The sequence below is a fragment of the Ceratosolen solmsi genome, unplaced genomic scaffold (genome assembly GCF_000503995.2).
Source record: "Ceratosolen solmsi marchali unplaced genomic scaffold, CerSol_1.0 scaffold29, whole genome shotgun sequence".
Lineage (NCBI taxonomy): Eukaryota > Metazoa > Arthropoda > Insecta > Hymenoptera > Agaonidae > Ceratosolen > Ceratosolen solmsi.
In genome coordinates this window covers 7,336,309-7,352,547 of record NW_011948417.1, presented here as the reverse complement: position 1 = coordinate 7,352,547, position 16,239 = coordinate 7,336,309, and the positions used below count along the sequence as shown (strand labels likewise).

Here is a 16,239-nt window from a genome sequence, read left to right as displayed (position 1 = left end):
GAATGTATTCTTCTAGGCCTTTGTTAGCCACTTTGTCTTGAGCTAATTTTGTAGAATATTTTACTTTTGAATATACGTCTGTGCAAATCGTTCTCGAATTATCTTTGTAACGCCGTGCCTTCGACACAAATTTCAGTTAAAAAAAAAAGAAAAAAAAAAAAAGAAAGAAAAAATAAAAATAAAGCGTTACAGCATCGGTAAATAAGCATCACATCAAATTAATCAACAATTGCTTCTAAATATTTGTATTTTGAATTTTAAGCATAACTCCCGTAAAATCCGATACATTTGCGATTTTACATGGAGTACGTACGATGTTGAGAAAGCAAGGAGTTTACCATTAACAGGCATCTACGAGTAAGGGTACACACACACACACACACACTACACCCAAATAAATAAAAATATTTAATTTTCTAAAAAAATTAAAATACGCTACTTTATAAAATTATACATTATTCAAAATAATTTTTTTGATATATTAATATTTTTTATTATATAAAATTTGTGCATTACAAACGCATGTTCTATAATAAAAAAAAAAAAAAAAAAAAAAAAAAAAAAAAAAAAAAAAAAAAAATTGAATTTCATAATAAACTATCGAAAAATATTAATTTTTCATTTATTAAAATTTATGAATCTTAAAAATAAAATGACAATTATAAATACTTCAAATAATTAAATTATACAAGTAGTTCTATACTTATTATTTTATTTCAAAACTATAAAATTCTGCATAATTTAAAAAATTTGTTCAGTACAAATTTTTAATAATATTAGATATTCGTTTGTCATAAAGTTGTGTGACTAGTAGGAAATAGATTCAATTTACTCTTATAAGCTTCAATGTCGGTTATATAATATTCCGATGGTTTTTTATCATCTGTCAAATATGTTAATGAATATTTTTTTGACGCTGGATCTAAATTTTTGTCTTTTTCTGTGGAATTAACAATTGTTAATTGTCATTAAAATTAATTTTCATTCGTAAATTCGCTGAAATATGTTTCACTTGCTTACCGTCGTCCCTTTTATCTTCATTAGTTGTTCCAACTATTTGAATACTTAATTTTCTAAAACTTTTTCCATTAACTATGTGATCGTTCAACCACTCGATAAGTTGCTCAATTGTTATTGTTTTTATAGCAGCGATTTCTTTATCGTATCTGTCAAAAATATATGTTTCATCTGTTATTTCGGTCCAATTTCTGTTAACTTCTTCTTTAAGGTCTATATCGGTGCACTGCTTCGATTTAATGAGAGATTCCTTTATAAAGTTGTAATCGTCGAGGGTTTTGGTTTTGAACGAATCGGTTAATGATCGTATGAATGCTTCGATTCTTTCATCGACATATTCCGTTGTAAATTTGTCGGCCTGTGTGCAAACAGTAATCGAGTATCCAATAACACCGTAAGTATCTCTCAATAAACAAGAAACATCATAACCCAGTTGCTCTTGAGTTCTAAGTTGATTAAATATTGGTTCTTCCATGAACATCTAAGTAAAAATAAAAAAAATGAAAATATGATAATACATAATAATCATTAAGTGCCGTTGAAAAATGATTGTGCAACATTTGAAGTTCGCTCACCATTAACAATTCAATAATAACATAAAGTTTAATAGAAGCGACATCGGATTGATAATAATTTGTTACAATGGAATTAACATCCATAGGATTGAAATTTTTCACACGACAGCACTTTTCACCAACTGGAATTTGATGAAGTTTCAAGCGAAGGCGAGTTTTCGGTGTTAATGCATAATATTCCAGTGGCTCGATACATTTGTATATATTTTCTAGTGCAACTTTTTCGCTAACATTGCCTTGCACGAGACACTGAATGTACATGTGCTCCGTACAATTCCTAGCAAAACTGATGAACTCGTCAAAAGTTACTCCAGATATTACGTCATACTTTTCGATAGACGTCCAAAAACCTTCGGTTAAAATCGATATTCGAACATCACTAAAAGTAATTAAAGTTACTGTATATTATTCTTGCAGATATAGAAAATATATTACGATTCCTTATACGGCATTGCAGATGCGACTCGAAATTGGATATTTTTCTATTCGATCGATCAATCAATCAATCAATCAATCAATGGTGAAGATAAAAAAAAAAAAAAAAAAAAAAAAAAAAAAAAAACAATAAATAGTTGCATGCAACTCACGTTTAGAAATATTAAATATCGGCGAAGAGAGGTGGTTAACAACTCTAATAAATGAATTTAATTCTTTACTCACTTAACGATTCATTTTTATCGTTGCAATTCGATTATTTCGAGCCCTCTAGATTAACAAACCCCAACTTCCATTATACATCAATCATTCATACTAATGCAAATTAAATAATGAAAATAATATATCAATAATATATCAATTGCAATGTGCCTAACAATTTTATACCTCAAGCTGTTTTTAAACTATTTTAAAGGTTCAAAATGTCTAGCCCTTATCGTATACTTACTTGGCAAGCTTAGCAGGTTTAAGAAAAGTATTGTAATAAGACTTTAGCTGCTCTCTTTTCATTACGTTAAACAACTTTTCTGTTGCTAATTTATGACAGTTTGCTATACACTTTAATATTGTTTCCAGCAAAAGCTAAAAGAAAAGGTGATAAAAACATAATTAACAATAATAACCTAATTAGCGTATGGAAAAAAATACATGAACAAATAAACAATGTATACTAACAAATAATTTTTGATTCAAGCCGTGTACTTTAACCATAATACCCTTTATGCATGAACTAATATGATATTCTAACTCAGCAACTATTGCATCGTATAAATCCTCGATTAATAATTGTTCTAATAAAGATACGAGCATCTTCAGCATTGCCGAGCTAATTTAACGATCATAAAAATAATTATTCAAGACATTGTTGACAATTTAATAATATTACACGTGACTTAATAATAACAGCTAACTTACGATCTAGGAGATTCAATGGCATAAGGGGTTATCAAATAAAGATATATGTAGCAGTTAGGAAGACGAAATTTTGGATCTACTCTATACCAAACTTCAATTTTATCATTGTGATGGATTTTTACTGGATATTTTGGTATATCAGCTGGCAAGTCAATTAAACTAAAATCATCTGTAATATACAAATTTGGTTTTGAAAGATGAAATTCAGGCAATGGTTTAATTTCTGTCCAACGTGTCACCCATTCCTTAGGTATTTCACTGCTCGAATATTTTGTTTGAAACCAAGGCTCTACTTTATCAAAATCATCTTCGTTGAACTTTTTATCAAACAGTATAATGTTAACATTATCTGGGCGTAGAATATCAATGGAACTTTTAATAGATTCAGGATCATACTCAAAGTATAATTCGCTACCGGTAATATAATCTACCGGGGGATAGAAATGCATATTCTCGCACAATGCCTCTACATAATATACAGCACTATCTTCATCGGTGAATCTGAGAAAAATTGAAACATTCGAGCTTATTATTTGCAAATCACTGGGAAATCTAGATTTTTAATTTTCATTTTTAACAAATAGAACGAAGCTATTAAAGTATTAACTTCAATTTTCAATTATAAATTATAACCTGAAATTAATATTTTCTATTTGCTGAATCTCGTCAAACAGTCTCTTCTGCGGACCTTCGTAACGTAACAAATTTATGTAGGAAAACACAGCATCTAATACTTCGTTCAAATGCTCATAGCCTTCGTCTGTTAGTATTAAAGATAGACTAAAAAGGGCATACATAGAGCTATGTTCAAAACCTCCTTCGCTATTACCACTGAAAATATCAAGGCACCACATTTTCTTCCGAAGATAATTAATTAATGAGCCTTTCCCTTCGTGACCGATAATCCATGAAACATATTGATGAGATTTACTTCTATACAGATGATGTAAAGGTGGACTTACCCACGTCAATTCAACCTGTCAATTAGACAATATTTTTTAAGATCTTAAAGAATTACTTTATTTATTTTGTAACTTACCTGACTAATGTCCTTAATAGGTTTAATCTTGTATAATTTGTTAAACTCTGGACTGTCGAATGAATTTTTTCCTACAAATTCATTAAAATCATCTGCTGGTAAATTATTTACAGGTACATTGGAAAAACAATCTTTAACATATTGTTCTAATACATCTAATGATAATCTTGCCTGAAACATTAAAATCGTTTTAATTATTGAAATCTTTCAATACGCTCTTTTTACTTTATTTTATTATACATGAAATTACTAACTTGAACTGCTAATGTCATTCTATGTGCACTATAATGCCTTTCCCGAAATTTATGCAATTCTGAATTTAATTTATCCTCGTCGATATTGTCACGTAATGTAATTAAATTTCCCCACGGAAATTTTGCAGCAGGATGATTTTTTCTTGCAAAACTTGCGAACAATTGCTCTTTTCTATTAGAATCCGATGGCAATGCCATTTTGAATTCTATGAAACATTAAAAAATCCTTATAGTATAAACTAATGGAAATATACTAACTAATAAAAATTTAATAGCGTACTATTAATGTTACATATGTAACGTGCACTGGTAACATGTGATCTGAATTTATCCGATCTTTTAAATAAATGAATTGCAAACGAATTAATTCAAATTTCGAGATTATTTTGTTTTTCTTAGCTATTCATAAAATGCACTAAAACTACATTTGAATATAAAAAAAATTATCAATTGTTTTTGGGATTCTTAAATATCTTGATATAACATTATCAATTAAATATCGTAGGCAATTTGACAATAAGTAGTGTTTTGTTCAGTAGATTGTGAAAATTCATCTCAATATAATTCATACGTAATATAATTACAAATTATAAATACAAATTATGAAGATAAAATCAATGATTTAAATCGAATCGAAATTCAATGTAAATTACTTCAAACTGCAAATTTACACATTGTATATTCAAAATATTTGGTAAAATAATCGAATAGTCGATATTTGAAAATAATTAAATCATACCACTTTCAACAGCCTCGCGTTCTCGAGTAATTGCATCTCTTTTCATAAGAGGACTTATAAAAAATTGAGCAAATCGATCCATAGCGGGTAATAAATGCTTTTCCTGTATTTCAAAGTAGAAAGTAGTGTGCTCGCAGTCTGTGCAGGCATTATCAAAACCTCCTCTTTGTTTTATAAATGTATCAAAGTCATTTTCCTAACAAAGTAAATTTAAACTTTGACATGTTATTTATTATGAAAATATTTGGTATTATTGTTAAAAAAATTATTAAATAAATGATTATCGATAACCTGTGGAAATTTTTCGGAGCCCATGAATACCATGTGTTCAAGGAAATGAGCCAATCCTTGTATATCTTTTGGATCGCTGAAACTTCCAACACCTACGCACAGGCCACAAGCTGCCTGCAAATGAAAAAAAAATAATAGTAATAAGATAGTAAAGGACACGCGCAGGATATATTATACAAGAATATAAACCAGCACCATTTTCTTATCCCTTTTAAGCGTTTTAGTACCAGCCTCAACGCTGTCTTCGTCGTTCGAAGCATCATCTTGACTGTCGTCTTCGTCTGTACCGTCGCTTTCGCTATCTTCTTCGCTGATATTGCTTTCATCATCGGCGGAGCAGACGGAAACTACAAGATAAAATGCATGTACTTTGGCATCGCCGTTACTTAAACTATCGATAATAATAGCTCTTACCATTTTCTTGTACACTCTCCCCAGCGTCATTATCTTGGATGGACTTTAAATCAGAAATCAATAAAGCGGTTAAGCCATTCTCTAATTTTATAACTCTGCGAATGCCAATCAAATATACGCACTAAAGTAAATATTTTTTGCAGCCCTAATAGTCTGTGCGACATTTGAAGCAACAGAGATATTTAATTGACAAATAAGTCGAAAAAAAAAATTAGCTACATTACCTATATTCCTTTTGGTCGCTTTCCGACTTAACAGGAGTATCTAGATATGTGACTTTAATATCATTTTCCTTCTTTTCATCCGACTTATTTTCTGTCATATTTCCTATTTGAGAAGAAGCTTCTACAGAAATTGCTTTTTTTATTTCACTGACAGGTTGAAGGTTATAATAAATTACTCTTGAACGTAATAAATTCATATTGTTCATCAGATGTATATTTAATTTAATTTTTTTATTTTGTGATAAATTGTGAAATAAACGTTTTGGCATTACATATTTAATAAATACCTTGTTACTTAAGAACTCGCTGATAACTTCAACCCCGGATAAATAAAACTTATGCGCAATCATAAAAACTTATTTGAGCGTCGATGAACAAAAAATGCTGGCGAAAGTAAATAAGTCAAATTCAGATCAGGTAAGAAGTATCATTTCATCTGCATATTGAATATATGTTGCGATCATAAGAGGTTAAAAAAAACAAAGCGACCGTGTACCACGAGCAGGAAAACGAAATTTCGATTTGACTTGGAATATAAATCTTGGAATATCACCGACACTCCGATGATTCTCTAATCCTAATCGCCACGACTATCGAATGCTTCGAGATGTCGTATGTACGCAGTCGAAATCGTTATCTCATTGGCTATCGACGACTAAACCCCAGCCATACGACATCCGATAAAAACATAATCTCGCGCGCGCGCGCACGCTTTAACGAAATATTTACCGACAGCGACTGCAGAAGCAGCGGGCGCTGCTCGCTTAAAGTATTTCTTTTCACGCTTGACTTACTTTATACCGGCATAACGGATTTATGATTAGCCATAAAAATCTGGGCGAAATGTCGCGAGAAAGAGATATTTTAATCAAAGCCGTACGTGAGTCATAAGTAAAATGATAATTTTAACGACTAAATAATATAAGGGGAATTTAATTTCATCTTTACCGGCAAACACACTCTATATATATATATATATATATATATATATATATATATATATATATATATATATATATATTTATGTCAATAACAAATTCCAATATCGCTGCGACATTATGGGCAATCGTTTAATGAAAGAAATTACTATAATATAATTCACTGTTGATCGCACTATGCGACACGAGAACGAACTAACGAATCCACGATCGTCTCTCCGATATTCACCAAATTCAATTAAATTTCGGCTTTACTGATATTTTAATTTTAATTATTAATTATTTATTGCTGGGGAGGAGGAACGTTCTCGATTACGGCGGTTAAAGAGCCGGTAAATTTGTAAATTTCTTATATACTTACTATTGCGCATGTTCTTTCCCATTATAATATGCACTTCCGTTTTAGCATTTATAATTATGAAATTAAGAAAAGAAATGCATTTTCATTTGATATTCATTATCGAAATATGAATTATTTAATTAAATTATTATTGTGTATTAATAGGAAACTATATATATATATATATATATATACATACATACATACACACACCCCCGAATGGAATCGGAGATATATGCATCTCAATGATGAATGGAAAAGATTCAATGACACAGAGGCGCGCACACACACACACAAAAAATTTATGTATATTTTAGTTTTTTTATTATTAAAATGTTCATTGCACATGTACATTTTGCTGCTTGTATTATGTATATTATAAAGATCACTTGCTACTTATTTCAAATTACATAAGTATAGAAATTGTTTATAAACAGGTACAAAAACTACTCTAATTTTTATGTATACCTTAGTAATTAGTTTTACCTAACAAATTATGTTGCGCATATTTCACACATGGAGGCGTACGTCACTGATCGACAATTTATGCATTAGTTCAAGGAACAAATGTGTGATGATACGCTTATTTACAACGAAACACCCTATGTAGTGATAAATCACAAGCATCTTTATTTTCATACAGAAAATGATTTTGATTTCCTTGAGACCAGAGTTTATAAGATTATGCCTATGCACAGAGGAAAGAGACTTTAATTTTTTTCTTTTTTTTTTCCATCATTCTTCATACATCTTATCTTTTGACATGTCATAGATGCACACACATTGATATATTTTTTTATTTTTATTATTTTTTGTTTTATAACTTTGGCTATTTTTTTTTTCCATCATTCTTCATACATCTTATCTTTTGACATGTCATAGATGCACACACATTGATATATTTTTTTATTTTTATTATTTTTTGTTTTATAACTTTGGCTATTCTTGGCAGTATTATTGTATTTGCCCCCCCCCCCCCTCCTCACAAAGAAGCTATTCAATGGCTTCAAAATTATTGTAAAAGAAAAGTATAACTTGACCATTTTCAATTTTAGTTTTTAAACATGGTGATAAAGCAGCATATAAACATACACGCGCGCGCACGCACAGGCGCACAGGCGCACACACGCATATATATATATATATATATATGTGTGTGTGTGTGCGTGTGTGTGTATATATAACATAGTAAATGGTACATTCTTTTCTTTTACTTATAATACGAAGCATTATTGTTACAATGTTTTCATGTATACGTGTCAAAAGTAGAAAAATAAAAATAAAAACATTAAAGCTTATTTATAAAAGTATGATATACGAAAGGGCTTTTTGTTATTGGTCCCTTCTCAGTTTTATTGAGATGAAATTTCTCTAAATTGAAGCTATGAAATTTATTAATTACTAACACTGCATTTTATAAAATTTTTTAAAAAATTGTTTTAATTTTGTAAACAAGGTACAAAAAAGTAGTGTTCCATTCATTTACAGTAGTGTTTGAAAATGCTGATATTAAATACACGTTCTCTTAATTTAAATGAATAATGAAATGTAACTTTAATATAAAGATGCTTCCTTATATTTACTGTGCTAAAATATGTAATAAAGTTAAGAAAATAGTGACTTTCATTTCTCGTAACGTGAGAATTCATTCACGAACGGAATAAACAATGTGGTAAATGCAACCTAGTGACAAATTGATCGAGCTTCTTTATATACAATTATACAACATACAGCTACCTTTTTGTAAATGCGTTGCAAAATTCTCATAGTTACTCATGGAGTAGAACTTCTGATTCTGCTATGCAACTTCAAGGGGCACATTATGCATTTTGCAAAGAAATATAATCTACTATTTGCTTAATTAATTAATTAATTACTTCTGATTAAGACTAACTTTTACCAATTACTCATTAATATACTTCACAGCATTGAACGTCCTTAAGTATTACTCAGCGACGTGCGTAATTTTCGTAAAAGAAGTAATTTTATAGATGGATTTATATTAACTAGCATCGTAAAATAGCTCTCGCCAATCGAGGGCTAGAATAATGATTTCACTGGCCTAAAAGAAAATGATCTTCCGATGCTAAATTATTTTATTTTATTTTGCTTGTTTGTTTTTTTTTTTCTCTCTCTTCATGCGTGTTTCTAAATATAATTTTAAATCTTGTACGCTCGCCAATTCAATAACGCGTAAAAATTAAATAAAGTACACAATTTTCAACTTGCTATGCTACAAAATCTTACAATGATGAATTTTTTCTATTATTTTCTTTGTACTCTACCTGTCTGTGAATCTAAGTAATTTCATATCTTTCAGGTATACGGTTTTGCAAAAACATTTACATTTATTACTTAGTCCAGCAATGTATAAAAAGTATAATACATCAGTCTGGCCATTGGCTGACCAAATACTTAATAATATAGGTTTATTTTGTAGGTATTTGTTTACTCAGAGCAGTCGTTAATATGCAGTACCACGCACAACAATAGTGACGATTTAAATTGGAACTCTATTATCGCGGAAAATGTGCAAACGATGGGTTTGCTTTTCCAATACAATGATTACTCCGCAAATGTGTCTAAATCCCATATAATTAAGGACGAAGACTGGAACACCGCAAAATATTTCCATACAGTTTCGCCCTTGGACACATCGTCTCGCGCACAAACGTGCCGGTAAATTACATACTGTGATCTTACATATCATGTATCTTACAAATTTAAGCATCGCCGTTTAAGAACGTCTTCATTTATATATGTCGTTTACAATTTCAAATATTTCTGTACAATACATTATTTTCGTTATGCTCATTTCGGAGACTATAAATTCGCATTTCTAAAGCATAATTTCAACTGTTCTGGATTTATCATCTATCGAGTATAGACCAAGAACATCTACTTAACTACGATTTTGCCTAAAATAATGAAAGTGGCTATTATAGTTTGTAAAAAATATTCTGTAAATTTTGCTTATATTTTTATCGCACTTATCACATACCAAACTGCTTTATCGCGCTTTAAATAATGCTGCATTGTGCCGAGATCCTCGAATTTGTTTTAAATTATCTTTCTTTCCAGGATAAACAAGGGGCTTTTAATAGAAATTCATTTTTTTTAATTTGTTTGTGTGCGCGTGTGTACATATATATATATATATATATATATATATATATATATATATATATATACGCGCGCGCGCGCGCACACACACGTATTGAAGGAGAATTTATACAATAATGAAATGAAAATAAAGCGGACCACTTGTCAAATTAATATTTGTGTTACAAATCATACGGAATGTTTCATACGCGACAGTCAATCTCAAGAGTATAATCATTAAATGTGAAATGTACTACTCCTCATTGTATATTGAAATTAAAGCGATAACTGAATTCACATACACTTACGGTTGCCTTCGCACACACCCACGCATGCAAGCAAGCACGCACACCAAAACACAGACTCACTCTCTTTATCCCTTTGTCGGGTTGAGGTGTGGGTTTTGGACGTGTGCCCGCGTGCATGTGTACGTGTATGAGATCAGACCAATGATAAAAGAGAAGGTGAGAGAAGAGAAAAGGGTGAAAGTACATTTCGCATTCGAGGTAATCTCTACGAGACCGTTGCCACGTTGACACGTTTTATTTTGTATGCATCAGCTTTGGTAGCACATTAGCTTTCCAAGAAAATGAGCGAGTGCGCAATGATAATGTAATGAAATTGCGACTTACAACAGAATGTATATAATTGGTATGGGTAAGAAATAACTGTACAATGCACGAAAGAAAATGAGAGTCGAAGTGAGGATGAAGTTTCGGGTTAGAAGCCTTGTCGGAAGATAGGATGACGGTAAGAGGATAGTGAAAGGGTATAAAGGTCGAAAGAAAGAAAATCGCTGGCTGCGCTCATTCAATTTTGAGGAAGGAGCCTGCGGCGGCTCCCGTCGTAAGGAAGAGGGGTGCCGTTTTCCTCCGGGCAGTCGTTACCGGTTGATAGACGTAGTTGGCCTGGAGTGTGCCCGTGAGGGTCTTCTGTCGCTTGTTACTCGGGCTCAACTGATAATCGAGGCTGCTCTCCTGCTTGGAGATATTGAGCTGCATGTGCAGGGCCTCTTTGTTGTCGTCGATGTCGATCTCGTCGTAGAGCTGCTCGGTGGCGTCGACATCGCAGTCCTGACTACTCTCGTCGTAACTGTCGGTGACCGAGTTGGCCGCAAGGTGCCCGTGTCCGAGGCTACGTGCCACCTCCTCCGGGCCCTCGGCCTCGTCGCCCGAGCTCTCCGTTTCCTCGGAAAGGTCGCCGTTGCTGCTCCCCACGTACTTCATTTCACCGCGTTCCAGGAGCTCCAGCTGCTCCGGATAGATCATGGCCTTCTTGATGGCGAGGGGATCCTTTCGCGACCACTTTTGTACCTCCTCGTCCATCTTGGCGATCTTGGCAGGGTTGATGGCCCAGAGGCAGCCCTTACGCTGGTTGCCGTTGCCCGCCGGCTTCTCGATTTTCTCAAAACACTTGTTGAGCGAGAGGTTGTGCCTTACGGAGTTCTTCCAGCCGTTTGGAGCCGTCTTGAAGTATGGAAAGTGCTCGCTGAAAAATGGCAAACCCACGCTCTTCATCTTTTACATTATCTTTTATTGGATTCTCAAATTTACTATTATCTACATGTTACTCGGAATTTTTTACTTTTTTTTCTTCAAATACGCATTGATGCAATACAGTACTCTCTAACGTTAATTCATTTATTTATCCCATTACGACTAGCAACGCGCATTTACTTTCCGGGGTTTCTCTAACTTTCTATTATATACCGGCGATAATTTATAGTTTCTTCGTGTACCAAAGTTAAATAACATTATTGTTTAATACGGCTATGCAATCATTAAATGCGAGTTATTTATTTATATTTAAGTGAATTTTTTTTTCATTATTGAAGAATTTTCTTAATTTATTTTTATATTTTCAAATAAATCTTGCTTCGCCCGTTGCACTCTTTGAATCGATGCTTTTATCTTTATATTTGAATTACAAAGAAAGTAAAAATGTTAAAATCAAGAATAATAGAGAAAAATTGCTCCTCGTTCGATAAAACCACTCGCTCACTCGCGCGCGCGCGCCCAGAGAGAGAGAGAGAGAGAGAGTCCAACAATCAGACAGATAGACAAAAATATGAATTATAATTTTATCAGCAAAAAATTATTTTATATCAAACAGTTTAAATATTTTTTTATTCGCAAAAATAAATAAAATCCTCTAACGCCCAAGTAACTCAAAATAATAAAAGACGCGTGTTTAATATACGTGTGCAATAATGATCGTAAATATAAAATGAATTATCCATGAATAGGGTCCGAGGCGTCTCTTAATCACGTAAAGTAATGACCAAGAGTTAGCTAAGCCATAACCGCGCTACGGAGAAAAATGGCGCGATAGAATAAAAGGTGATGAGAGCAAGAGATGATAGAGAGTGGAGTATGAACATAACGAGCGAGAGAGTGAGAGTGTAAGAGAGAGAGAGAGAGAGAGAGAGAGAGAGAGAGAGAAGGAGATGGAGGAGGGGAGGGGGCTTGACAATTGGAGTGGGCCAGTGGTTAGACTCGCGTGATTGAGAGAGAAAAGGAAATAGCGCGACTCAATGGCGAAGCGTGCACGAAATGGCAATAATTCCGGGAGAGAAAAACGAGGACGGAAAACGATCATAACCGAGAGAGATTGTTGTGTTGAAGATCGCGAGCGCGCAAAATGCAAGTGCGCGATATTCTTGGATAGTACTGTACGCGGGGCAGGCCGCCACAAGGAACAAAGAGAGGGGCCTCGGCTTTCTCTCGAGACTGTACTTTGGCATGCACCTGGTGCTCCAAGGGCCTCACACAAAATAACACCTCTCCCCTTGCCGCTCCGTGAAACGAATGGCCAAGAACGAGAGAGTGATGGAGAGGGGAGGGGAAGAGAGAGAGAGAGAGAGAGAGAGCGACTTAGAGCGCGCGGGGAGGGGATGGTGGGTGGGGTGAAGGGCAAGAGGGGACGGGCGCGCGTGTACGTATACAAGTTGGCGAGTGCGGCGGGGCCGGGGTAAGGGAGTCAAATAAAGGAAGAGGGATAATACGCGGACCCCTTCCACCTTCTTGCTCCCGGCTAGTGTGGCTGTATATCGCATCGACACAGCCAAGGCAACGGTAGGGCTGAAGCCGAAGCCCCGTTCAGGCACTCTCGCTCTATCTCTTTTCCTCTTTTCCCCCTGGCAGATTACTCGAGCAGGCCAGCAGCGCTCAACGCGCACCGAGTTCTGAAAGACCGAGTATTGCTACGCAATACTTGCATTTCGAGCTTCAAAATCCCCCTACTCTACAGCTCGGCCGCTACAACTACTCGCTCGTCCCCCTCCTCCCTTCGTCCTCTTGCCACGCATTTTTTTCTCCGGGTCCCCTCGCCGCTCTCACCCTTCCGATTTATATTTTATTTTATTAATTTTTTTATTTTTTATTAAATGTGCGCGCGCGACTGAGCGGCCGGCTTGATATATTGGGGCACGCGAAAATTCACGTGCGATTGGGCGCGCTTAATGATCAGGAATATGCCAGGTAAAAGTACGAGGAGAGGGTGAACGAAAAGTTTTGTCGCCGGCTGCGGTTTTCGACTTTCGTTTTGCATGCTTTTTTTGTTTTGTTTTTCTTTTAATAACGAGCTCGCGATGCTACGTCATTTATTATTTCGAGTTATATAACTTTTATGGCGTATTTATGATAAATTTATTTATTGTCCCAGCTCGTGTTGCTTATCGTAAGTACTGGTTTGGCTAATCGCAATGACTAATGGCCGCGCATTTAGACATCGGCAAAACTACTTTCTTTGTTGAATTGTGACTGGGGGAAGCTGGTAATAAAGCAACTGCAATCGAGGGAAAACCTACATCGATCGTCATTGCTTCGTACAATTTTGTTATGCGTAATTAATGGAACCGAGGACTGTCGCCACCAATTAGTCTTGGACAATCGACTTAATGAATTGCTTATGTTTAGACTCACCACATGAAATTGTAGATCTCGGATACCGGCAGAGATCCCGTTTGACTGTTTTTGAGCGCCATGGCGATGAGGCAGGAGTACGAGTAAGCCGGCTTGGGATACGGTTTATCGTCGTAGTCGAGTCTGAGTGGATCGAGATCTTTATCCCTCTTGGGACACCCGGAACTCGCCTGCGAAGCCGCAATCTGCGTCAGCTGCGAACTCTGCTGGAGGAGCTGCTGCTGATGATGCTGCTGTTGCGTGACAACGTGCGCCTGGACACCGTTCCCGTAGATTTGTCGGCGCAACTGTTGTACCTGTCCTGGGCTCTGGAGGATTTTAAGATTTTGCAGCCGAATGCCGGTTATGCCGTTGACTTTAAGCGTTTGTTGCTGTTGCTGTTGCTGTTGCTGTTGCTGTTGCTGTTGCTGTTGTTGCTGCTGCTGCTGCTGCTGCTGGTGTTGGTGCTGGTGCTGTTGCTGCTGATGGTGGTGATGGTGGTGGTGATGATTCTGCTGATGCTGTTGTTGTTGTTGCTGCTGATGCTGATGCTGATACTGATGCTGCTGCTGATGCGCTTTGATAAACTGTGGTGAGATAGTCTTGATCGTGCTGGCTGGTAGGAGCAGCGTAGCTTTGGACTTGTGTTGGGGCAGACTCAGTTTAAGACTGGAACCGTTTAACTGAGACTCGTGCTCCTCGTCCTCGGACTCCTCTTCCTCTTCCTCCGAGTCCGACAGCTCGTTCTCGTAATCCCTCTCCGGGTCGGACTCGAGCTCCGCTTCCGCCTCGACTTCGGTCTCCTCGAGCTCCACGGTGCCGTTCCGTTCGGGGAGCTCCGACACCTCGGTCCTCTCCTCTTTAGGATCGAGCTTGGGCGAGAAGGCAAAGTATCGCTTGCTGTTCGCTGTCGTATTCGTGGTACTGCTGAGGCCATTGTTGTTTGTCGCTGCTGCATTGCGCACCGACATGTGTGGCATCACCGAGTTTGGATTCACCATTATGGAAGCGGCATCATAGCCGCTGAGATCCAGATTGAAGTTACTGTAACGAAAGAAGAAAGAAGACCTTAGTCTTCTGTTCTTTTCAAACGAACGAGATGAAAATATGGTTATGTTGTTTGTTTTTTCTTTTAATTTTATGCGGTGACCGAGAACCACGGAGTTTCGTCAAATAAATGTGAAATTTTTCATTGCCCTTTGATTATTTGGCAGTATGAACGACATTATAAATGTTTACATTGAATGTAAGTTGTAAGGCGCGCAAAATTATGAAGAAAAAACAAACATTCAAAGCATTATACTATAATAAAATATACTTTTCATTCTATTCAAATTAATCAATCTGAGATAACAATTTCACTCAAATTTGCAATGATGTTTGTATATCGAGGCATATGTCACTACTACTTGTAGTAGTTATATGAACTACAATATAACTAAAGTACTGAAGTGCCTAAAGTTTGGAATTTGCAAAATTCATTTACTTCAGCACGTAAAAGCCAGATTGCGCGATAAAAAAAGTTATGAGTAGAAAAAATTGATATCCGTATTATGACAGATGGTACTGATAATGCTTTACCTTAAATGTTACAAAATTTTATTAGCATAGCGTTTCACATTCTTTTTTATACTACAATAATGGTTGATGCAAAACCATAATAAAAGCAGCAGAACTTCAAATTGGCATACGACATTCGACATTTTGTCCTTTGGTAAATGAACGTACTGGGCTACTCCATTTGAGTGATTTCGATAATAACAATAACTTCTTCCAGTTGCGCTTATGTCCCAGTAACGGTGCAGCCTGGACTCCGCGTCCATTATCGATCAGATCGTGCAAGAAGCGCACTTAAATATTTTTAATGTAAATTTCTGCTCGTGCACGTGTACTCGACGACACCCCATTATGCAAAACCAGGTTGAGAAGAGCAAGGATCACGTGTTCATTGCGATTACGTTTGCGGCCACGGCGTCCCTCTCGCTCAAACATGACCAGGAAGGAGACGAAGGGCTCGAGGTCGAACGAACCATCGGACGAGTGTGGGGGAATGC

General features: G+C 35.5%; 2 protein-coding genes across 2 annotated transcripts in view; both read right to left on the bottom strand.

The window, feature by feature from the left end:
- Nucleotides 1-737: 737 nt before the first annotated feature.
- LOC105359784 (nardilysin) lies at nt 738-6,433 on the bottom strand. Its single transcript, XM_011496472.1, has 15 exons — nt 6,191-6,433; nt 5,904-6,080; nt 5,680-5,774; nt 5,461-5,612; nt 5,266-5,379; nt 4,975-5,170; nt 4,236-4,441; nt 3,982-4,152; nt 3,576-3,919; nt 2,943-3,443; nt 2,703-2,853; nt 2,476-2,609; nt 1,593-1,971; nt 1,021-1,498; nt 738-940 (listed from the first exon to the last, which is right to left on the bottom strand). Exons 2-15 carry the CDS (start codon nt 5,999-6,001, stop codon nt 792-794), a joined length of 3,168 nt encoding a protein of 1,055 aa, XP_011494774.1. The 5' UTR covers nt 6,002-6,080; nt 6,191-6,433; the 3' UTR covers nt 738-791.
- Nucleotides 6,434-10,403: 3,970 nt separating this feature from the next.
- The window catches only part of jumu (Forkhead box protein N4 jumeau), a 31,566-nt gene continuing 25,730 nt past the window's right edge, over nt 10,404-16,239 (bottom strand). The window contains exons 3-5 of the mRNA XM_011496471.1: nt 14,764-15,229; nt 14,207-14,583; nt 10,404-11,771 (exon numbers count right to left, since the gene is read on the bottom strand). Coding sequence (XP_011494773.1) covers nt 11,090-11,771; nt 14,207-14,583; nt 14,764-15,229 — 1,525 coding nt within the window. The 3' untranslated portion in view covers nt 10,404-11,089. The remainder of the gene's footprint in view (nt 11,772-14,206; nt 14,584-14,763; nt 15,230-16,239) is intronic.